This window comes from Ctenopharyngodon idella, chromosome 10, assembly GCF_019924925.1.
Source record: "Ctenopharyngodon idella isolate HZGC_01 chromosome 10, HZGC01, whole genome shotgun sequence".
Taxonomy (NCBI): domain Eukaryota; kingdom Metazoa; phylum Chordata; class Actinopteri; order Cypriniformes; family Xenocyprididae; genus Ctenopharyngodon; species Ctenopharyngodon idella.
This window is the reverse complement of record NC_067229.1, coordinates 44,055,428-44,080,705: the sequence shown is the minus strand read 5'-3', so window position 1 is coordinate 44,080,705 and position 25,278 is coordinate 44,055,428. Positions and strand designations below refer to the sequence as shown.

At 38.2% G+C, this 25,278-nt stretch overlaps 1 protein-coding gene across 8 annotated transcripts in view; it reads left to right on the top strand.

The window, feature by feature from the left end:
- The window catches only part of aak1b (AP2 associated kinase 1b), a 43,988-nt gene that overhangs the window by 17,473 nt on the left and 1,237 nt on the right, over positions 1 to 25,278 (top strand). For 2 of the 8 annotated variants that reach the window (XM_051909100.1, XM_051909105.1), the window contains exons 8-21: positions 1,085 to 1,188; positions 1,403 to 1,488; positions 1,569 to 1,735; positions 4,387 to 4,469; positions 4,739 to 5,050; positions 6,401 to 6,576; positions 6,727 to 6,947; positions 8,148 to 8,228; positions 8,703 to 8,762; positions 9,486 to 9,590; positions 10,169 to 10,270; positions 11,197 to 11,307; positions 11,632 to 11,736; positions 22,146 to 23,772. In XM_051909100.1, coding sequence (XP_051765060.1) covers positions 1,085 to 1,188; positions 1,403 to 1,488; positions 1,569 to 1,735; positions 4,387 to 4,469; positions 4,739 to 5,050; positions 6,401 to 6,576; positions 6,727 to 6,947; positions 8,148 to 8,228; positions 8,703 to 8,762; positions 9,486 to 9,590; positions 10,169 to 10,270; positions 11,197 to 11,307; positions 11,632 to 11,736; positions 22,146 to 22,738 — 2,306 coding nt within the window. In that variant the 3' untranslated portion in view covers positions 22,739 to 23,772. Of the gene's footprint in view, positions 1 to 1,084; positions 1,189 to 1,402; positions 1,489 to 1,568; positions 1,736 to 4,386; positions 4,470 to 4,738; positions 5,051 to 6,400; positions 6,577 to 6,726; positions 6,948 to 8,147; positions 8,229 to 8,702; positions 8,763 to 9,485; positions 9,591 to 10,168; positions 10,271 to 11,196; positions 11,308 to 11,631; positions 11,737 to 14,273; positions 17,876 to 22,145; positions 23,773 to 25,278 lie in introns of those variants that run through there. The other 6 variants (XM_051909107.1, XM_051909108.1, XM_051909101.1 and 3 more) reach the window with 6 other exon arrangements.

Below are 25,278 nucleotides of genomic sequence, written 5' to 3'. Positions count from 1 at the left end.
CCTCATTTACTTTCATTACATGGAAAAGATTGGCAAGGTTTTTTTAAAAAAACATTCTCCTTTTGTGTTTCATGGATGTACGAATGGGCTTTCAACAACTTGAGGGTGAGTAAATGATGACAGGGTTCCCACGTGCCTTGAAAGTACTTAAAAGTACTTGGATTTCAGACACATGAATTCAAGGCCTGAGAAGTACTTAAAAACAAATATTGGTCCTTGAAAGTGCTTGAATTAAATTTGAAATAAATTTTGTCAAAATTACAACATGCCCCCCTTTGTCCTAGTATATTTGTTTTGGAATATTATTTTACAATCAGTTTCTGAGTGTTTTCCATTGCGGTACTTCCCCTTGCTTTGTTATTAGGTAGGGTTTGGACATTTGAGCTGTGTCCAAAATGAACATTCTTATAGGGAAACATACTTTGGGCTGAAAGTCTGTCATTCTTTTTTTCTTTTGTTACCTTGTAAGGCTACTTTTTTAATATATAGGGAAATTAGTTTGACTGTACTGATCAGTCACTGGCAAAATAGTAAAACCAACATGAAAAAGATTTGTGATCAAATCATTAATTGTGATATTTTTGCCATATCGCCCATTTGCCATATTGTTTTAATATATTTCCAAAATTAATGTACAAATGATTCTGTACCTCTTCCGGGTTAAAATGGATGCAGATGCAATAGGAGGGTTAAAATGTTAAGTAGGGTGAATTCAGGTTGATTGGGACACTTTTTTCCATTGAGATGACTGGGGAAAGTCAACCTGAATTCACCCTACTGTAAGAGGTCTTTCATGACGCTCAATATGCTGGGATTTGAATTTGATAGGTGCTTGATATAAAATAAATGGTGCTTTAAAAAGTCCTTGAAAGTCCTTGAATCTGATGTTCATGAAAGAGTGGGAACCCTGTGATGAAGACTTTCTAATTTTTGGATGAACTATTCCTTCAGCTTATTTTATGTGTGAACGCTTATAGCGATCATCCACTCTTCCCTTTTTTTCTGTCTGTCACGTTGTGACACACTCTCTCTTTCTCCCACTCTCCCTCCTCTTTTCTTATCTCTGTGGTGGTGATTTTATCAGGGTACATGCTGGAACCAGACCCTGATAAGAGGCCTGACATTTATCAGGTGTCCTACTTTGCTTTTAAACTGGCCCGGCGGGACTGCCCTGTCCAAAACATCAAGGTTAGTCTCTTTCCTTCCTCTCCTCCGGGGTCACTCTCGGCCTGTTGTTCGGTCAGTGCTTTTACCACTGGGATCAATTGTTGGATTGGGTGCTTGTGTGCATCAGCCTGCAGGAATGCCTGAAGTCATAAAAAACAAAACTAATCTGAAATATGTCCCTCTAGAATGCCTGAAATCATAAAAAACAAAACTTATCTCAAATATGTCCCTCTAGAATTCTCCCATTCCTGCTAAACTTCCTGAGCCAATCCGAGCGAGCGAAGCAGCCGCGAAGAAGAGCCAAACGCAGACCAAGGCGAGGTACATTCCCGGAGGCTGCATAGTGCTCTATAGTCTGTAAATTTGACCTGGCCTCAATTGTCTCTGTTTTTGTCCCGTAGACTTACAGACCCCATTCCCACCACTGAAACCTCTATCACGCCACGCCAGCGGCCCAAAGCAGCACAATCCCAGTCTCAGGCACTAGGAGGCATCCTGCCCATCCAGCCTGCTGCCCTGACCCCACGAAAGAGAGCCAACTTGCCTGCCGGAGCCTCCCAGCCAATAGGTATAAATATGATGAAATGTTATCCATGTTCTCTGTAGATTAAGCATAAAATAAGCATGTTAACGAACATAAAAACCCATTGGCAAAATACTTAACATTGAGAGCGTGAAGGAGAATATTGAGCTGGGTGATGTTGAGAAGGACTGATTTTTTTTATTTTTATTTTATTATTTTAATTTTTCTATTGCCGGGCAGTGTTTAGCTATAGCCAACAGAAGCAGATAAAATAATTACATAATGATGATTTTGTAAAAAAAAAAAAAAAAAAAAAAAAAATCTTTGCATCGATGAATATTATGTCTTTAACAACATTAGTATTTTTAATATATTTTTGTTATACGCACATTTATAATAAATATGCATTAAATACTTATAAATATTAAATATATACATTTTAAATGTCATTTAAATGTTTAAAATATATATATATACACAGTGGGTACGGAAAGTATTCAGACCCCCTTAAATTTTTCACTCTTTGTTATATTGCAGCCATTTGCTAAAATCATTTAAGTTCATTTTTTTTCCTCATTAATGTACACACAGCACCCCATATTGACAGAAAAACACAGAATTGTTGACATTTTTGTAGATTTATTAAAAAAGAAAAACTGAAATATCACATGGTCCTAAGTATTCAGACCCTTTGCTCAGTATTTAGTAGAAGCACCCTTTTGATCTAATACAGCCATGAGTCTTTTTGGGAAAGATGCAACAAGTTTTTCACACCTGGATTTGGGGATCCTCTGCCATTCCTCCTTGCAGATCCTCTCCAGTTCTGTCAGGTTGGATGGTAAACGTTGGTGGACAGCCATTTTTAGGTCTCTCCAGAGATGCTCAATTGGGTTTAAGTCAGGGCTCTGGCTGGGCCATTCAAGAACAGTCACGGAGTTGTTGTGAAGCCACTCCTTCGTAATTTTAGCTGTGTGCTTAGGGTCATTGTCTTGTTGGAAGGTAAACCTTCGGCCCAGTCTGAGGTCCTGAGTACTCTGGAGAAGGTTTTTGTCCAGGATATCCCTGTACTTGGCCGCATTCATCTTTCCCTCGATTGCAACCAGTCGTCCTGTCCCTGCAGCTGAAAAACACCCCCACAGCATGATGCTGCCACCACCATGCTTCACTGTTGGGACTGTACTGGACAGGTGATGAGCAGTGCCTGGTTTTCTCCACACATACCGCTTAGAATTAAGGCCAAAAAGTTTTATCTTGGTCTCATCAGACCAGAGAATCTTATTTCTCACCATCTTGGAGTCCTCCATGCGGGCTTTCATGTGTCTTGCACTGAGGAGAGGTTTCCGTCGGGCCACTCTGCCATAAAGCCCCGACTGGTGGAGGGCTGCAATGATGGTTGACTTTCTACAACTTTCTCCCATCTCCCGACTGCATCTCTGGAGCTCAGCCACAGTGATCTTTGGGTTCTTCTTTACCTCTCTCACCAAGGCTCTTCTCCCCCGATAGCTCAGTTTGGCCGGACGGCCAGCTCTAGGAAGGGTTCTGGTCGTCCCAGACGTCTTCCATTTAAGGATTATGGAGGCCACTGTGCTCTTAGGAACCTTAAGTGCAGCAGAATTTTTTTTGTAACCATGGCCAGATCTGTGCCTTGCCACAATTCTGTCTCTGAGCTCTTCAGGCAGTTCCTTTGACCTCATGATTCTCATTTGCTCTGACATGCACTGTGAGCTGTAAGGTCTTATATAGACAGGTGTGTGGCTTTCCTAATCAAGTCCAATCAGTATAATCAAACACAGCTGGACTCAAATGAAGGTGTAGAACCATCTCAAGGATGATCAGAAGAAATGGACAGCACCTGAGTTAAATATATGAGTGTCACAGCAAAGGGTCTGAATACTTAGGACCATGTGATATTTCAGTTTTTCTTTTTTAATAAATCTGCAAAAATGTCAACAATTCTGTGTTTTTCTGTCAATATGGGGTGCTGTGTGTACATTAATGAGGAAAAAAAATGAACTTAAATGATTTTAGCAAATGGCTGCAATATAACAAAGAGTGAAAAATTTAAGGGGGTCTGAATACTTTCCGTACCCACTGTGTGTATATATATATATATATATATATATATATATATATATATATATATATACGTTTATTTTTAGTGACTATTAATTTTATCATATTTTCATGCATAGTTACAATATATATTAAAAACTGATTATAAATGTGATATATGTAATAAATCTATGTAAGTATCATGTATTAAATTTTAAATATTTATGATTGTAAATTATATTTATTTATTTTAAATATATTATATCTATCTATCTTTCTCTCCCTCTCTTTCTCTGTATTTTTTATATATATATATATATATATATATATATATATATATATATAATACCTTTAAAAAAATGTTTTTTTTTAGTTTATTTGTGACATTAACATTTTATCATATTTTTATTGTGCACATAATTATAAGTATATATTAAATAATTGTGTAAATATCAAATGTATTACATTTTACATACTTATAATTTTTAATGTTTATTTTGAATATATCTATATTGTGTCCTAACTTTTTCTCTCTCTCTCTCTCAAAAATATCAAAATATATCAACATATATATATTGCCATGTATCAAAATGCACTGCATCTATGCAGTAAGTCTACATAATTGTTCTCTGTGCATTTCCCAGCTGTCAGTGTGAACTTGGCTCAGCCGGCTGCAGCACTTCAGTCTCAAAAAGCCCAGGCGTCTCCTGCTCCTCAGCAGAAAACGGTGAGTGTCAATCTTATTGCATGTGTTTTCTAATCTGTGTATTGGTTTGAAGTCGTACAAAAGCAGTAGAAAGTAGTGAAGTCTGGATAAAAAGAAATGAGAGGAAGATCTACATGACGTCTTTAATTGGTATTACATCATTTAATTCATTTAAGTCTATTCCAGACTGTAGATTGCATTTATTAAATGAAACTGACCGTTTAGGGTGTGGAGGTCACATTTAAAGTTTGCATCATGGTATAGTTGTCTGGTGCCTGTCTGTGTGACAGCCCGTGCAGCCGATCCCAATCACGGCTGCAGCAGGAGGCGGCGGCGTTCCAGTAGCAGCTGGTAGCCCTGCGCCTCAGAAAGCAGTAGCCACTCCGCCTCCATCCAGCCCCGCCCCGCCCACCGCACCTGCACGGAGCGCCCGTCGTAAGCAGGCGTCGGCGGCTCAGCAGCAGCCGGTGCCCATCCAGCCCACTACCACTCAGCCGGCTGGTGCCCCGCCTGCAGCACTAGCAGAGCCTGCAGCGATGCCACCCACAGTTCAGCAGCCAGCGCCTCAATCCCAAATCAGCCCAGAGAAGGCAGAGGAGAGGGTAATCACCTCCATCCTGTGCATGCTGCTCTGTCCTGTCTGTTTCAAAGAAATGGGAGACTCACTCTCACTAATGATGCACCTCATGCACGGGCTGCGCCTCATCATCCGTTGTTTTGCATCCATCCATTCTTGGTTTGTTTTGAATCAGCATAGATGGTTTTGATTGTTTGTGTGACAGATGTTTGCTCGTTTTGGTTTATTTGCTCTGAAAAGTGTCTGAAGACTGACAGACAATGTTTTTGTTAAAATAATACATTTGATGAAATTAAGTTAAAATCGAATGGTTTTTATGCTTCGTTTACACTGCATTCAAATCTGATTTGTTTGTGATGAAAATCAGATCCATGACTTTTCAGACTTATCATGACTTATCAGAGTGTCATGATGCAGAAGTCATTTACTACACTATTTATACACTCACTGTACTCTTTTTCACATTCACTATATACACTGTTAAATGTTAAAATGTTGAAGTCTGTAAGATTTTTTTAATGTTTTTGAGAGAAGTCTCTATGCTCACCAACACTGCATTTATTTGATCAAAAACACTGTAAAAACAGTAGTATTGTGAAATATTACAATTTAAAATGACGGTTTTCTATTTGAATATATTTTAAAATATAATTTATTCTTGTGATGGCAAAGCTGAATTTTCAGCAGCCATTTCTCCAGTCACATGATCCTTCAGAAATCATTCTGATATGCTGATTTGCTGCTGAAGAAACATTTATTATTATTGCCAAAGTTGAAAACAGTTGTGCTGCTTAATATTTTTTGTGGAAACCTTGATACTTTTTTCAGGATTTTTTGATGAGTAAAGTTTAAAAGAACAGCATTTATTTGAAATATACATATAGTAACATTAAAAATGCCTTTACTGTCACTTTTGATCAATTTAATGCATCCTTGCTGATTAAAAGTATCAATTTCTTTAGTTTTGAATCGTAGTTTAGCTCTAATGGTACATGTGAGTGTAAATGAGTACATTTTCCATTTCTCCATTTCAGACCACAAAGAGATGTGATTTTGGATTGAGTTTCTAAAATATATTTTTTCCTACTACTACAAACGATTTTGAGTCTGATATGCCAAATTTTACATCAAAAATCAGATTTTTACTGCCTGTCTGAACAGTTGCTATAGAAAAAGTCATACTGGAAGTCATCTGTTTATATGTTTATTTTATATCTGTATTCACTGACGCTTGGTCAGTCACCTTTTTTAATTTTGTTTTTAATTCATGCCATTTCACTGCATTTAAATTTCATTTGCATGTCACGCTCTAATTTCTCTGTATTTTATGAGTTCTTAGTTGCTTCATTCTCCTGTGTTTTCATCATCTCCTCAGCCTGTGACCCCTGGCCTGTCTCAGACTCCTCCCTCGTCCCCAAGGACGGCCCAGAAGGCGGGGCACAGACGCATCCAGAGTGATGTCACCCACAGTGCTATGTTCGGAGTGCCGGTCAGCCAGTCCACTCAGCAGCTGCAGGCGGCCACAGCAGAAGCCAGCCTTAATAAGTCAAAGTGAGAAATCAAACCTATAAATATAGAATTTAAGCCCTTCGTAATGTGACACTGCATACAACCTATATAACCGAGAAGAAATGTTCTGTCAACTTCGAACCTACTTAAACTAATTTCTAAATGCTTCTTTCATTGTTCGGGCACAATTAGATCAGCCAGCGCCACCCCTTCCAACTCTCCCCAGTCCTCCCAGCAGAGTGTGTACCAGCCTTCCCAGCAAGGCAGCGTTTCTGTCCCCCAAGCTCCTGCCTCAGCCGCTAGCCTGACAAGCCCCCCGGACCAGCCCACCTGGAATCCCTTCGGTGATGACAATTTCTCCAAACTCACGGCTGAGGACCTGCTCAACAAAGACTTCACCAAGCTAGCTGACGGTAATTTTGCTTGCACACACACTTTCCAGAATGCAGTTATCGATGTATTAAAGGCTACGTCTACATTAATTCAGATAAATCCAAAAATGCTGTCTGTCCACACAAGCGTTTCAAGCGTTTCCAAAAGTTTATTGTACCCACTGAAATGTCAAAAAATGCTAAAATCATATTACTGTGTATGCCTAAAAGATGAGAAAAACTCACTGAGATGATACTGAGAGTAGTGTTGTCAAAAGTACTGACTTCGATACCAAGTCGATACTGAAATTTTAAAAATGTGAGTGCTGTTGAGTGGATTCGTAAACGCCTCTGATTGGCCATTGTGTTCACACGCTCATCAGATACGTCTGTGATTGGCTACAATGATCAACGCTTCAAAAACATGTTGTACATAGATGACGCTCTTTAGCGAGCGCTTACACAGATACACACAGGAGCGTTTGAAAGCAGGCGTCCTTTCAAAACGCTCCCGCTTTCAAATTCAAACACTTAGATGTGCTTTCAAATGCTCCTGTGCATTGATCATTGTAGCCAGTGACAGACATATCTGTTGAGCATGTGAACACAATGGCCAATCAGAGGTGTTTACGAATCCGCTCAACAGTGCTCAAAGCGGCACATTTTTAAAAATTTCAGTACCGACTTGGTGTTGAAGTAGGTACTTTTGACAACAATAACTGAGAGACCAAACATAATGAATTTATTATGGTATTTTTTTGGCACAATCATTTTATTAGCTAACTTACACCACTTACTGGTGCGTCCAGGTCACACTCAGTTGCCATTCTATGGTCTAGAAAATGCAATTGCCCTTATGTTTTGCTGCAGGACAGCAACTGTGAGTACATTTTCTGTCATCTTTGCAAGAATGTAATGAAGATTGTACGAAGTTATATTTATCTTAAACAACACTGTGAAAGTGAATAGCACATACCAGTATAAATAGAGATATCGATATAATATGCGTCACATGACTAAACATGCTTCATCGTTTTCAAATACCTCCATTTTCACAGTCCACACTACAACACAAAAACAGTGTTTTCAGATTCATCCACTTGGGAGAGCGTCTTCAAAAAATTTTCTCAAGACAAACATCATCTCGGTGTGGACGGAAGGCCAAAATGTAGAGAAAAAGATGAGTTTTCAAATGTATCTGGATTGGTGTGGACATAGCCAACGTGTTTTTGCTGTTTGCAGAACCTGTTGAACCTCTGATTGCTGCTACTGAGAGTCTTATTCCTGGGCTGGAGGCTGCAGAACCTGCTCCTCCATCTTCTGGTAGGTGTACTATCAGCCCTAATCTGATGTTCCACTCTTAAATATATTTGAATCAGTTGAACTCACTTAGGAAATAGAAACCATTGCACATATATTGTAGATGTGCTACATGACTAGTCCTTAATTGTGACATCCTGGCTTCTTGTTCCATACACATGAGAGCTTCAGTCTCTCGCTTTATTTCTGTACCATTCCTGGCCGCCTCCTCTAAATGTCGGCACATGTTCAGTTCATCTAAGGTAGTCAAACCAGTCTCCGGACTCAGCAGGAGACTCCTATTAAGATGAAACACTCCAGTACAATGTGTCCTTTGAATCACATCCCTCCATTTACCTCAGCATCCCTGCTGAGCTGCTTGTCAATGTCTGTGTGTTTCCTCTATTTACACTGATGCTCAGCATTAATGACTCCTGTTGATGTCCAGCTTTTCTTGACCACCTTATTTCCATCTTCTGTTTCTCTGCTCTTATACAGCTGAAAGACCTACTGACATTCTGGGCTTGGAACCGGGAGCTGGTTTGCTAGCTGTGCCAGGTAATGCAGAGGTCCATGCCAGCTGTGCTTACCTTAGCACTCACCAAATACCATTGCCATTGAAATTTTGTGATTCACGATAACAATTTTGATACCAAAGCAAACACTATTGTACTATTGAACAATTTTTTTTATTTTAAAAAATATTAACAAATTAAACCTGACACACAGTCTTTAGGTTTTTCTAGTCATTTTTTAAATAAACGCTCAATAATAAATGCAAGAACAAAGAAATTAAAAGCTTTTTTTTGCATTTACTTAAGGCAAGCCAAATGCGTTTACATTAATACCTTGCCAAAATGGACATTTTAACCAAGAAGTACATTTGAGCACATGCATGCAAGTGTTCAGAAGAAGTCACCTTTCAATTTTAGCGGTACCTAGTACCATCCTTACCTCTAATGGTTTGTTTTGAATCTCTGTCAGAAGCTTGGATTAAAGTTGTCCTTTCATGTGTGACCAAGGCCTTGGTGCCATGTGTTGTATCTTTATTGATCACCTTCTCTTTTACATTGTGTTCTTGGCCTGCATTGTGCAATGTATAATTTAGACCCTTCAATAATTATTCTGTAGTTTATTTCTGTCTTTGCATGTTACCCTTTTCTAATCATCAGTCTGGCTTTCCATCCCTCCATTGTCTTTTCCCTTTCCTCTTAGTTTCTGCATGCCTAAATCTCTGTTTACTTTGGCTAACGCTGGCTGTTTTCACTGGCTGACTTACAGAGAAGCTGATAGAGGGCCTGAAGTCTCCAGATACCTCTCTTATGCTGCCTGATCTGCTGTCCATGGCCGACCCCTTCGGCAGCTCCATGGACGACACCAGAGATGGTAACAGCTCTCGCTGACTGTCTTGCTGTGCGCTTACTCCTTTTACGAAAGCTAAACTAAACACTTTCGTATTCTCTGAGAAACAGGACATTTTCTGAATTCATCCAGTCCCTGTTTTATTTGTGATAGCGTGCAATTTTCTCTTCTTGCCACATAAAATTTTAACTTGAGGGAAAAATGGATTTGTATAGGCATTGTGAAATCAACACACAAAAGGCTGGAACAACAGTTAGAGCTGTGTGTTATATCAATGCATTGGAAGAAAAAGCGGAGTGATTTATTGCTTAGTGATGGGTCCCAGAAACATAATGTATATCAAAAAGACAGGGGGGCCAAGCACTGAACTCTGAGGTACACCTGTAGTTAGTTGATATGACTTGCAAGATACCAGGATACCTTGAAGAATCTACTCATCATGTAGGGCTCAAAGTAGCGAAAGGAAGTTTGTATGATGTCCATTGTCCAGGATGTCCAGGATCCAGTGAGTCACTGTGGCATCACAAGGTCCAACAGGAAAATGCATGATTGGTTTGAATGTAAGAGACCAGTGATGATTTCTCAATCTCTCTTACTCCCAGTCAAAACAGATGTGTGTTTGGACTCTCTGATTCCTGGCTTGGAGCCCCCTCAGGCTCAGCTGCACCCTGTGGAGGCTGAACCATTATCATCAGCACTGGCAGGTAAAAATATGCATCAGAGATAGACAGAAGAGCCTCTGTCTAGCACTATAACACCCTGTCAGAGACATCAGTGGTGGCAGAATGTTTTGTTTGTGCGGAGAGAGTGCCTGAGGCTATGGCTGATTTCACACATTAAAAACCTTGAATCATCTGAATCATTTTTTCCCACATTATTAAGGATGCAGAATGTTGTACTTTAAGCAGTTAAAATGAGGAAACTAAATTTCCTTCATCATTCAGTATACTATAAAAAAAATGTAAAGGTGCAGTCACATTTACCGTTGTTTGGCGAATTTTGCAGGCAAAATTCATTCATTTAAAAATGAATTGTGCGTGGAAATTTTGTGTAAAGCTTCCCCATTCCAATTTGGCAACAAGTTCAAGTTGGCTACCCAGTTTCACTGCATTGACCCACAGAAAGCTGCTTGGTTTGAAAGTGACTTCTGTGTGAGTTGTGCTTCATACATAGCTACACTATTGACAATAGACAATGGACCTTTTTGCCCACAAAACTTTGCTAATTTTGCAACTTAAATTTCATATATTGAAACTAAGTTGCAAAAAAGGCTCATTTTGAACCTCCACAGCTCGCTGGCAGATGTTGAACACATGTATGCATGAATGAATGTCTACATTTACAAATATGCCTGTTTGGTGTCCAGATGGGGCAGCTGAAACCGTTTGAATCAGCATACCTGAAAATTCATCAAAATTATCATTTCATTCAATTCTGAGGGTCAGCAAAAGAGTAGGAAATGGTTATGAAATACTATATTGACTTTTTAGTACAAAATCCTTGACTGACATTATAAGTGGACTACCAAAAACATAAACTAACATGACCGCCTGATATTTTATGTAGTTAGTATCTTCACGTGATTTAACGTTTTCATGTTTCCCTTGTGCTCCTTTCCACTGCACTACAGACCCTTTGATTGGCGAGGACTCCCTGCTTGGCTGTTCTCTCCCCTCTGGCTCCGCCTCCTGTCTGGATGACTTTGCACCTGTCTCAGGAGGCTCCTCCCAGAACATACCAGGTACAACCAATCATTTTTGTTTTGCTGGCATTTATAGCTTATGTGACTTGCGGAAGCATATATCTTGGGGGAAAAAAACTAAACATTTTATTGGAATAAAAATTAAAAGTAATTATTACTTACATGCTATATGGACTTTCTTGGTATTTGTTTAGCTTTGTTAAGAAGGTGTCAGCCAAGAACATTAATGTGAAAGTTTCAGGGTTTACATCATGCTAACTGGTGCTGTAATTTTCTCATCCATCTGTTTCTCTCACTACCACCCGCCCTCTTAAATCTTTTACCCGTAAACCGTCATTTGCCCCAACCCTCATCACCTCTTAGCTGCAGACTCCTGTTTGATCTCAGGCTTTGAGCCTTCGAGCGCTGAGACAGCCAATGAAGATGAATTTGACCCCATACCAGTTCTGGTCTCCAAAAACTCCCAAGGTAAAGCTTTGAGGAACCAAATCCTTTTCCTGAGAATGAGTGAGCAATTTGCTTCTCGCTCTCATTGTAATGAAAGCAAGCAGCTAGTACATATATGCATATGTGTGAACTGTATATTTTGCATGGTTTTTTTATTTTTGGCAGTTGCGAAGATACCGAATTGAGATGTTTTGTTCAAGGTAGATGAGCCATTTTGCACTCATATGGCTAGGGATGGGAATTGAATAGAAATTCCAGAGTTTCCAGTTCCACTTTTCGATTCATTATAATAGATTATATACAAGATAAATATCTTCAAATGTATATTGCCATTTGAACCACCAATCCATAATTTCACAGATTTAAGCCTCATGCACGCATAATAGTGTAACTAGTTCAAAGTTCACTTTGAAATGAATAAATATAAATGCAAGTCAATTCTTTTGTCATGTCATTTTATCCAAAGAGACTTACAGTTGAGGAATACAAGCGATTCATTTTAAGAAGGCAATAAACACGAGGAGTGCCAGTAATACAAAGTTTCAGTCATTGTTCAAGATAGTACAAGATATTATTTGTGATTCATTGTTGACGCAAAAGTAATTCTTTCTCAAATCATACTACACTGCATGCTATATATATATCTGTTATTGCATATAACAAGTGAGGACATTGCAAAATGAACTTTTTTTTTTTTTTTGTAATATTAATGTTGTTCTTTGTATTATTTTGCGGTATCAATGCAGACAATCCAGTTTTATTTTAGTATCATGTATTATTATAGTATTTATTATGTTGAATTAACTTTTTTGTATTTTCAGTTTTTATTCTTATTTAGTCAGTCAATCTTATTAGTTTTTGTATTAAATATTTCCGTGTAGCTTTTTTAAATTTTATTTCAGTTGCCAGCCAAGGCGACATGCCTAATTTTTGTTTAAGTTATTTGTATCTAATACTTATTTCTTTTATTTTAGCTTTTTCCAATTACCAAAAATGATTTAATCGTTTTAGTTAACAATAACACTGAGACAAGCTTATGTTTTTGCCCTGACTTGTAGATTCAGTAGTGGTGCAGGAAACATTGTGAGGTAGGGGTGTAATGGTACACAAACATGATGGTTCGGCACGTACCCCGGTATTGAAGTCACGGTTCGGTACGGGTTTGGTACAGCAGGGGGGAGAAAACTAAACATAAAAGTGTTTTTTTTTTTTTTTTTTTTTTTTTAATTAAATAGTTTTAGGTTTATTGAACAAATTGTGTGTGTGTGTGTGTGTGTGTGTGTGTGTCTCTCTCTCTTTAAATAAATTTAAAAATTTTTTTTACATTTTCTTAAAGATAAAAAAAAAAATCTATCTCAGCTAATGCTGTAAACCAGGGGTGTCCACCCCTGGTCCTGGTAGGGCTACCGTCCTACGGATTTTAGTTCCAGCCCTGCTCCAACACACCTGTCCGTAATTATCAAGCAGCCCTGAACACCATGATTAGCTGGTTCAGGTGTGTTTGATTCGGGTTGGAACTAAAATCTGCAGGGCGGTAGCCCTTCAGGACCAGGGTCAGACACCCCTGCTGTAAACTATATACAGGGAGCCCTTTTTTGCACATTACTATAATAAAGGTTACAATTAACAACAGAGCCCAAACTATTAAATTCAGTTATTTATTTTTAGATATAGTAATCAACACTCAAAAAAAAAAAAAAAAGAAGTAAATTGGACATAAGGCAGGTTTTACATTGACTTCTAAATCTAATTATAAAATTATTTTTCAATTATTTTTCTACTCCAATTCATTTTTGAAATACGATCATTTATACAGTTATTGTCATAACTTGCTTTCATAACAAATTAATTCAAACATTAAATAATTAAGACATTACTAACAGCTAATGTAAATAAAATGAATATAAGCTAATATAGTGCATACATTTAGTGAAACGCTCCCCTCTAGAGTTCATTTCTCTAGTGAACTAACATGCTGTGGACACTGAATGACTTGCCTGAGGTAAATGTAATGCTACGTGAGATATTATTCTCAAGCTGTTTTATTGATGTCTTTCCACAGTTGAAACACTGGTTGAGAGATTACACGTAAACATATCTAAGCATGGAGCGTCTTCTGTGCTTTTTCCTGTTGTGGCGGTTAGCAAACAGACGTGGCATTACCCTTCTGGATTGGGGTGTGGATCGCCTCGTGACCGTCTGTATTCATCATCTGACTGCATGCACCGAACCGTGACGAATATGTATACCGTTACACCCCTACTGTGAGGTGCTACTAAAAATTAACAAATTAACCTTATATTTCATGTGTTTTGTGGAGTCAAATATCTATAATTCATTTATTTAAAAGAAATCAGTTCCCAAGTTCTCGATTCCCAACCCTACGCATGATCTCTCGTAACAGTCTCTCTTGACTTTTCGTGAACGTTTACTTACCTTTGTGTCTCTCTCTCTCCCTCTCTCTTCTGCTGTCCCCTTCCTCGGTCTCTTTTTGTCTCGATTTGGCTGTCCTCCCTTTCCTCCTCCCCTAACCTTCCTGTCCATCTGGCCTCTTTTAGGAGGTCACTCTCGCAGTAACAGTGGCAGCTCTGAGTCCAGCCTGCCCAACCTGGCCCGTTCCCTGCTGCTGGTGGACCAGCTCATCGACCTCTAGACCGTACAGATAATTCCTGCTGTGCTGAAGATGACGCCAACCGCTGTAGTCTTCTGCCTTTAACTATGAATCCCTCCTGCTATCCTTTGTCCCATCCTCCGCCTTCTATCATGGTCCATTTCCTTCTTTAATAAGTTCTTCGTCATTCCATTCTTCCTGCTCATCACATCATCTGTTTTATGTTCTTTCCCTGTCGCTTTATTCCATCAGTTCTTGTCGTCATCAACATCATCATCGCTCATTTGATTTGACGTACTCAGCATTCCTACCCTGCACCATGCCATTTATCTCCCTGATGAGTTTATGTTCGACTTTTTTCTTTCGAGTCTAGTGAGACCTTTTTCTACAGGCTCAAAATCCGTTTTTCTCTGGCATCCATATCTGTGCTCCCTTTGGACACGCATACATGACCGTCACGCATTTCATCTGCCTCACAGTCAAGAGTGCAAGCTTCAAACATCAGATGTTTGCCGAATCCTCCTCCTCTTCAGTGTTTAGCTGTGTATTCAGTGGCACTCAGGAAGCTTGTCTCCAGACACACATGGGTTTTAGACTCATGCAGTTGGTTCCTTCCAGACAGAAATTAAAGTACAAGGGAACCAAATGTTTACAGACAGGAATATTTTTGCTGGATGTTTACAGACCTGCAGGTAGGCAAGCACAGCTTGTAAGAATTTATCTTCATCCAGACTGAGCGCATGGTACGAAAAGGTCTTAACACTTCATGTAGAACTGACTAGAAGCTCCTCATTGGTACCTATTTTCACCATCTCATGACCTCCAGACCATCATTTCTCTGTTATTTCTTTGTAAATAGCTCTATTGATGTTGTACGTTGGCTCGAAGCAATGTAAATTGTTGTATATCTGCAGTATTCGACTCTCCTGCCCTCAAAAGTGATTCGTTCCTCCTGTGTATAAAGCATCTGGTCCAAATGTCCACCAATTCCTTCAGAGATCCCCGTCTCACCCCATAGTATACATTGAGAATAATTTAAAAGAAATATTTCATATAAGGTTAAGATTATATGTGAATATGAATAGAGTGTTAGAGAATGAATGTATGAATCGAGTATCCATATATAAATGCAGATATGTGTATATGAAACCTATTTAAGAGGAAACTTTATCTCTTTGTTCTGTGTGTTGAGACGTGTTTGCGAATGTAAATTGTCGGTTTCATCTTCAACGGCCATTGCTATGAAGTCAGCTAAGAAAAGAGGACAATCTTGAAGCATCGTGACACGGTTTGACGCCATTTGCAAGCAAATCGGCTGGATTTGTTTTCGGTTCTCATTGCCTTTTATTCTCAGACATTTATTATCAACAAAAACAAGGCTGTAGTCTTGAGGAAAATCCTCAACGCTGTACGTATACCATTTCCTCCTCTGAACTACCGCCCGATGCCATGCTTTCTTGCACAGTTCTTGTGAATCAGACGCATATCGAAGCATGGCAGCGTTTATGAATATGAAGTTAAGACATGTCTGTGGCCAATCTTCATATCAGTACTGTACGTATGTGTGTGCGTGTATGTGTGGACGTGAGGTAAATAAATAGATAGTCTTAGTTGTTGAAAGTGGTGAGGTCGTTTTGTCTTTGACATGGTTTATCTGCTTCGTTCGGACAGCTGGACCCGCAGCAAGCACCTCTGGTTCAAGCACAGGTTCTGCTCGTTCACTGAGAGTCATTAGACATTGAAGTACCTGATTGAGAGCAGGGAAAATGCTCGCTGTAGTGCTGTGTGAAGAGCAGAATCCCAATCAGTGAGAAATGCTGTAGAATTGAACGTTCTGTAATCATAAAAAAAAAAAAATCAGCTTTTTGACATAGCTGAATCTGTAAATGCCATTGAAATGAGTTTGAGACAGTGGTTGACATTTCACAAGATGCATAAGAGCAACTGCAGTAGGGCTGGGTGGTCCGATAGCATATATTTGCATGGCTATAAAATAGTAACTACTTTTCCCATGCTGTCAAAATTGGCTTATCTGATCAGAAATGTTTCTGGTTGAATATTACTGTTTTAAGTCTTTTTGTTCCTGTCTTACAGAATGTTACATTTTCCCATTTGATGCTAGATGGGTGTGTATGTATTTACAAAATTTTTGGTATAGATTTGGGTTGGTACGATTTTTTTTTGGTGCCACTTTACAATATGGTTTCACTTGTTAACATTAGTTAACTACATTAGTTATCATGAACTAACAATGAACAATACTTCTACAGCATTTATTAATCTCAGTTAATGTTATTTTCTACATATACAAATACATTATTAAAACCAAACGTTGTATATGTTAACATTAGTTGATGCTCTGTGAACATGAACATTTTTATGAACTAACATTAACAAAGATTAATAAATGCTGAAGATTAATATATTGCTCATTATAACTAATGTTAACTAATGAGACCTTGTTGTAAAGTGTTGCCAATTTTTTAATGTTTAAAGTCTTTTATACTCACCAAGGCTGTATTTATTTGATCCAAAATACAGTTAAAACAGTAATATTATGACATTATTACAAGTTAAGAATAACTGTTTTCTATTTGAGTATATTTTAAACTGCAATTTATTTCTGTTATGTCATTGTAATATGCCGAGTTGTTGCTCAAGAAAAAAGTATTTTTATTATGATTGTTGAAAATAGTTGTTCTGCTTAATAAAAGAACAGCATTTATTTGTGTAACATTATAATTTAATGCAATGTTAGTGAATAAAAATATTAATTTCTTAAAAAAAAAAATCTTACTGACCCCAAATTTGATTTGTATTTCATATATATATATATATATATATATATATATATGCACATGCATACATACATGCACAACTTTTTGGGATTTCCAACTAATAAATATATTGTTAAATATTATTATACACTGAGATACAAGATTTTATTTATACCGCCCATCCCTAAAATGCAGTAATGAAACCAAATAAAAACAACAACAAACCAATAAGACAAAAAAATCTGAACTTCAAGCTCATGCTGCCATGGAAGCTTGGGATATTTTATGAAGCGTTTTGTTTGAGGCATTGGTGAAAAAACGCAGAATAGCACTGCACGTCAGCAATGCTCTTGCAGAGGAAAAGAGATGCTGCTGGGGCTCCATTACTGATATTTGTTGTTGGCAGTGTCGATTATGAGATTTCTATATCCTCGCCTCTCCTCTGTACAGCCGTTCGCAGACTCTCATGTTAACCTATGCAATCCTAATGCTTCATCTTGTAGTTCTCAGTAGAGGTCTTTGCCCCGCGGGTAGTGTTTGACTTGTGTTGTTGTGCAAAAATCAAAGATTCCTTTTATGTGCTGTTTTTGTTCAGAGAAAAACAATATTTATGACCATGTTTATCCCCAGAGTTGGAACCTCATTGGTCTCTGTAGCAAACACCCTCAGCCCAGTGTTAGAACAGTGATGGGTTCATGTGCACCTTCTATTTTTGTGAAAACCAATAAACAAAGAAAGGGGTGTTAAATAAACATGTAAATGTGAATGTAAATTGTGCCGGTGTTAATTATTTGTCTGTTGAAACTGTGCACTTTTAGCTGATCATGCACAGCAGTCTTCTAAATGTGAACCACTGCTGAATAATGATAATGTAATCCTATATAAGAATAAGAAATGCTGTTGTTGTAATAATAAGAGAAAAAATATATTTTATATTTATATATTGGATTATATTATACATTCAAAATGTTGATGTTTAATTATTTAAACAATATTTTAGTCTTCAGGAATGAAATGTTTGTTGATCAACAAAAGGGGGTGAATGAAAATTTAAAAAAATTATTGAATTAACTCTTTCCTGCCAGCGGTTTTATTTTTTGTTTTGTTTTGTTTGGCCCCCAGAATGTTTTGTTGTATGAATATCTGAAAATGCAATATATCAAAAAGAACAGAGCATCTCATATTAAACAACAACACAAAAAGTTTCACTCTAGCTTCATGCATCCTTTTTTGTGAGTAATTTTAATTAAAAAAAAAAAAAAGGCGAAATTTTGAACAAAAAGCTGAGAAAATAGCGTTTTTTCAAAGACTACAACGTGCATAAGCAATGCTTTTATCGCTTGTTTCTGCTCCTTTTTTTCCTGTTTTGATTTTGAGATTCTCTACTCTTTCAGAAGATGTGTAAATGTGCCCCCTACCGTATAACAGTGAAAACACAGAAAGCCGGAAAATTCCGTCAATGGCCTGGAAAGAGTTAAAAACTGTATTAACAATATTGGATGAATATTTATGTGAAACGTGCCATACAAATGTACTTAAACATCTTCCACAGTGATTTAAAAAAACAAACACTCTTTTTTTTTTTTTTTTTCTCAATATTTTAGAAAGGCCAAACATATTTATCAGCTTCTTTTTGTGATTCACATTGGTGAAACTCAAACCTCTATTTGTTCCTGCAGTCTTGTTGTGGGCATAACAATTTTATAATATATTCAAGGTCTTTGGTGTTAAACAGTTTTCTCTTATTCTTATCACGGTACAACTTTTTGCTGGAGGTCTGGCTGACATAGCCGGCTGTGTCTTCTCCAGGTAAGAGTACCTCATCAGTGTTGTTCTCTGTCTCTTTCTCTTCATCCTTTGTCATTCGAGCATTCACTTGTATGAGAAAATTGCACATTCACAACAAATCTTGGCACTATATGACTGAGGCGTAAAAAGTAAAACAAATTGGCCTCCATCTGAGACCTGAATGTGTGTTTACTGATTGGAAATCATGATAAGATGCCCATTTAATAGGATGGACAAGGATATGGCAAGCGTTTCGAAGATAGAAATGGATTCCTGGCAGACACACAAGTCCAGGTGGCTCAACTTAATTATTTTTAAGCCTGCAGAATCACAAAACAAGACAAAAGCATTGGCCTTCCTGCCTGCTTTATGCCGCATCTTTCAAAACATCATTCAAGGACGTCTGGGTACTTTCTGGTTTTATGACCTAGTTCTACTTGTTGCAGAAGCCTTGATCTATATGCATCCAGATCCGAATCAGTCTTAAAACCTTTTATTTATTCATCTTAGGTGTGTTCTTATTATTTTTTTTCATCTTTGTCCTAAACCAAGCATAGTGTTTTACAAGCCAGTGCAGCCAAACTTGCCAGGATGCCTGTAGGTATTTTGCCTTTTAGGAGATTTTATGGAGTTTCATTCCATTAAAATCACATTGACTTAAAGCAGGGAGTTCATGAATAAATTAAGGCTTCGAAGCAAAAGCAGCCTAATTTGGTATTGTGCTTCAGGCTGTGCATTTTCTGCTGGCATTCTATAACACAAAAACAGCCTTCAAAGGCATGATTATCTACACATTTGAAATATTCGAAAGCAGTCTCTTCTGCTTCTACATGCAAATTACCTGTTTTGTGATTGGCTAGCCTCTTTGCATGTGAAATTGGTAACAATTTGTTGAATACTGAATAGACGATAAATGTGGGTGGTCTTCATGTTGATGTTCTCATTGTTTGGACCTCTATAGAAAATGTTTCTTTGAATGGTCTGGTTGCGCTGGTGATGGGGGTTTTCACAAAAAATGATTGCGATTTCAACAGTAAAAAACTGTAAAAATGCTACAGTAAAAACATGTTATTTGGTTAACCTTTAGTTCCTTTATATCAGGGGTGTCCAAACTCAGTCCTGGAGGGTCACTGGCCTGCAGAATTTAGCTCCAGCTTGCCTCAACACATCTGCTTCGAAGTTTCTAGTCTGCCTAGTAAGACCTTGGCTGTGTCTGAAATCGCCCCCTCTATCCTCATTCACTATTCCCTACATTAGTCCACTAATATAGTTCACTTGAAGGAGTGAATGAAAATGAGTGAGTGAATTCAATTAGGTTTGAAAAAATGGATGGATGATTAAGCTGCGGGCGCCATCTTCTGGTCAGACGCGGGAATTCATTCGGCACGCAATTCTCACAGTGCATTATGGGTATTCTCTAGCCGTTGAGCGTACATTGGTTGTACACTCACTACTGCGGTGCATTGTGGGATTGAATGAGTGCACTCGATTATGTATACTATGCTTTCAGACACCACTGCAAATGGCTGTTCCCTCAAATAGTGCCCTATTTAAAGGCCCACTGAAGTGTCTGGGAACGCGCAGCATTATTCAATGACGTAATTTTAACTGAAACAGGAAGACAGGGCGGGATATATCGAACAGCCCCACTCCTTTTTAAAAAAAATAGCCAATAATGTTTTGTTTATATCACAGCTCGGCCAGAGCCGCTGAGCTCGGTAAAGCTTTGGTTTCCCTCTAATCTCTAACCGTTTCTCCTCTTAATCTCCTCTATATCGCTTTAAAATACAGCATTCTGTGCAGAATTCAAATGGGTCCGATACCTTTTGTGGTCTGTGTCGACTCGCGCATATGATCCGCTCTGTGCTCTCGTGTCTCTGGACCGGAGCAGACTGTGCTCTGGCTGCAGCGGTGACACTAACGCGAAAACGGTCTTCATTCTCGATCTCTTCATTCCCTATCCCCTATATAGTGCACTATGTGCCATTCACCATATAGAAACTAGTAAATGTGTGAAAAAGTGACCGATTTCAACTGCAGCTTGTCTGTTTACCGTCTGTTTATAGTGTAGGAAGCTGATGTGTGATGTTATGTAAATCCGTGATCCATTTTAGCGGAAATGAGAGACTGTAAGTTTTGAATGCTTATATTTCCTAAATGCGAATTTTGTCATTGTTTTGGAAAACACCAGCTTATTCATAACCTTAAGGCTAACATATTCATACTAAAAGCTAAAAAAAAACTGGGGGGACAGGGGGACTTTAAGGGTATGGGGCGATTTCAGACACAGCCCTTGATTAGCTGGTTCAGGTGTGTTTAATTGGGGTTGGAGCTAAACTCTGCAGGACAGTGGCCCTCCAGGAGCAGGATTGGACACCCCTGCTCTATACAGTTAAAAACTATAATAGATCTAATGGGATATTTCATGCCATTTTACAGTAAGTGAAATAACAAGGAAATCATATTATTTATAGTGAAAAACCAAATTCCCAGAATTCAGAATGAATGAAACAAAGCTCGCATTTAATGTTTTTTCATTGAAATAACAGTTTCTTCTTATCAGTTCTATACATTAGGGTTTTATCTTATGTTGTTAAATGAATGTATAATTAAATTTTTAGTTTCAAGTGTGTTACAGTGATGGTGTTTTGTATTTGTGTGTATAACTGTGCAACTTCTAGTTAGCTAATTGTGATGAACTTTGGTTCATCGTGTGGCTTTCTCTTTACCACCTGTGTTTTTAAGGTGATTATCAGTAAAGTTAATAAACAGTTAATTTTAATTTTAATAATTTCAGTTAGTTGCTGTATTAACATTATTTTACTTAATGAAAGAGGTTTTTTTTTTTTTTTACTGAAAATTTAAGTATAATCTGTAAAACTTAAAATGTTGCTAATACATTTTAAATATGAAACTTATGTGTTGTTATTTTTATTCATCTTTGTCATAAACCAACCGTCATTCTCTTTCGAATTATTTTACAAGCAAGCACAGCCAAACTTGCCAAGATGGCTGTAGGTATTTTGCTTTTCAGGAGATTTTGTAGTTTTTCATTCCATAAAAATCACATTGACTTTAAAGGTTCTCGTAAAGAAGTGAGTAAAACGTTGCTGTGGTATTTGTTTTGTAAGTTCTGGCAACTACAGCTACTGTTGTTTTTGTTTTTTATTTTTTTACAGTAAATTTACCTTTATTTTATAGAATAAAAGCACTAGTTCTCGCCTTTATTTTGCTGTGCTCTTATTCTTTTGCAGATGATCTGCCTAATGTGAACGGCTACGTTTCTGCATTGGGAGCCAGTAACATCCAGAGCTCAGAGGTTCCTGCAGAAGAAGAAGAGGTTCTGCACGCATGCAGTGGCTCAAAGCTTCTGCTGCTGGACTCTAAGCTCCTCAACACTATTGCTCTCAAACTCTCGCCATCGTCCTCTCCAGATGTTTTCTCAAATGCCCCATTCCCTGGATGTGGGCGAGACGATAGGGACATCTTCACCAGCGCTCCATTTCCCCAAATTCAACGAGCCCATACGCAGCCTGACATCTTCCTCCAGGCGCCCTTCTGCAGAAAGAACGATCCACAACATCTTGTTAGGTGCTCGAATGGCAACGAGCCCATCCTGCCCCATCCACCCGTACACAGTCAAATCCGGTTTCCGTATTGCGCCGAGGCTCCAATGCCCCAGCAGCCCATTGCCGCCCACCGCGTGGTCTCCAGCGTGGGCCAGCAGGCAGCCGTGAGCTCCGTCCCCGTCGGACCCCTTCACTCCTGGACAGTAGGTGTTCGAGCAGTGATGGACCCCTTCCTGGCAGCCCCATTCCAACCTCGGGGCCCCTTGGGAAAGCCTTAATGTTTGACAATGTTGCAGTCGCCCTGTCTTGCCGCTCCAGTGCTGGTCATACCTCAGCCCCCGTGACGCCTCATCTGGTATTTCCACAGCACTTTAGCTCAGCTTCACTACAATGTTCTGCCTGTGTATCACACCACCAGACATGTAGAGAGCGATTTCATCTTTTGATTATGATATAGAGGTCTATAATCCACATGTATTCATCCATTTCTTTTTTGACACTCTTTGTAATGGTTTATACAAGCTTTTTTTTATCATATATAGTAAATTATTTCTTACTTTTACATTGAGTCCAGTATTAAAAGGACGTGAAATGTGAAAATGAAGGAAGTTTAAGGTGTGGTCACATTAGCGAAATATAGCCAAAATTTTGCAGGCAAAAAAGTTCCATTGTCAGTAGTGTAGCGATGTATGAAGCGCTGCTTAAATAGAAGTCACTTTTAAACCAAGAAACTTTCTGGTGGTTGGTGCTGCAAATTTGCATGACCACCTTTAACAAAAGCAAAATCTGCATGGGGGACTTTTTCACCCTCACGCAAAACTCTCCATCACAAGGATTCCTATTGAAATGACTGGAATTCACCTGTGAAATTTTGCCGTGCAACGTTAAATGTGACTTCACCTTTGCTCTCTGTTTACTAGTATTTTTGTATAAGGGAGCAGCTGATGAGACTTTTCAAAGGTTTAAGCTTTTTTTTTTAGTACTAACTACCTTTTTGAGTCTCAAAGCAGGCTGAATATCCAGAACCTTGTGACAGAATTGTGTTGAGGCCTTATATAGGTAAAAATGGCTGAAGAATCATGTTTGTTTGCTGATATTGTGCTTTTCTTGAACCTAAGGTACTGTAGACGTTTCTAAGCAGGGCTGGAATGGACTGTAAGTAACTGACGGTCACATCCACACCATTTGGTGTGGTGAAAACATTGAAGCACTTTTACAATCTGTAGTCGTGGATATACTAGTTTTGCTATATAACAATCTGCTGTATATTCACTGTGTATTCCTTACATGATAAAGACTTTGTTAAAATGTCTTCTCTTTGACTGTTCCTTCATAACTTAATATTAGCCATCATTTGAACACCTGCAGGACTTAAAGGCTGAAGTGTCGAAACACTTTGCCTGTTTATTGCTGCTGTCTATCAAAAATTCATAATTTATTGGACACACACACAAACATATATACATCATTTTGTGTGTGTGTGTGTGTGTGTGTGTGTGTGTGTGTGTGTTTTGCATTTGAGGATCAACATCAAGAGCCATGTCTATCAAAAATTCATTAATGGATTTTTTATGGAGAATGTTGAAACATGTTTTGCTTCACCTGAGGTGAAAGTACCAGCTGCTCTTTTTATTTAATTCACACTTGGAAAGGTGCGATAAATGTATTCTCAAGTGTCTGACAGGATGTTAATTTATCTTTCATTGATGAATTACAGGACAAGGAGTTTTATCTAGAAATGACATTGAGCCATGAAGCAGCAGGTATTGAAATAACAGCCAGTATGCTGCTATTGGCCGGTTCCAGCTAGAGACTGTTGGCAGATTCCACTCCTTTTGAAGAGCTCAAGAACTTCATAAGTTCTTCACATCTTTTGAAGTTTCTTGAAGGGATTTCTAGGACAGAACCACAGTATGAGCCGCCTACAGATTGATTTCATATACTAATCTTCACCTTTAATTGATCACTGTCCTTAGAAAACACCAGAAGAAATAGAATCATCAAAACGCATTTGCTTTTAAAGCTAAGAGTTTTAACACCTACTCTAATATGTTTCAAGGCAGAATGGCCACATATTCTCTGTTTGATGTAAATCCACCAGGCTCCAATATATTTTTCTCCATGTGTCTGTAAGAGTGAGGCTAAGTTTACACGACATGTACTAAAACCGGAAAAGTTTTTCTTTTTTTTTTTTTTTTTGCATACAGACATCAATGTTCTCAAAATGATCCCCGTTCACATCAAAAACGATTAAAAATGCTGTATTATTCATGCCAGGCCAGTAGTTGGCGATGTCACTTTGTAAAGAAACGCTACACGCATATAGACTGAACACTTGATGTGCATGACTCACTGTTTTCACAAATTTGTGTTTTTGTAGTTTACACGGAGACGATAAAGGTGTCATTTTCAAAAACTTGCAACCCGTTTTCAAAAGTTTGCGTTTTTTTTCTTTTGAAAACTGTTGTTTAAACAGCCTCTTTAAATAGCACGAGTATCAGAAATTACACACAAGACTGAGGAGCTGTTTACACAACACCCTTTTCAACTAAAAACGTAAAACTTTTTATGCGTTTTGGCCGTTTATTTACACTACAACGCCATTTTGGTGTCCTGAAAACACAAACTTTTGAAAATAGGTTTTCAAAGTGCAAGTTTTTGAAAGCAATACATTTATCATCTCTTTGTGTAAACTACAAAAACACAAATTTGTGAAAACGGTGACGTCATACTATCTATAGGCGTGTAGTGTTTCTTTACAAAGTGACATCGCCAACTACTGGTCTGACAGCATAATACAGCATTTTTAATTGTTTTC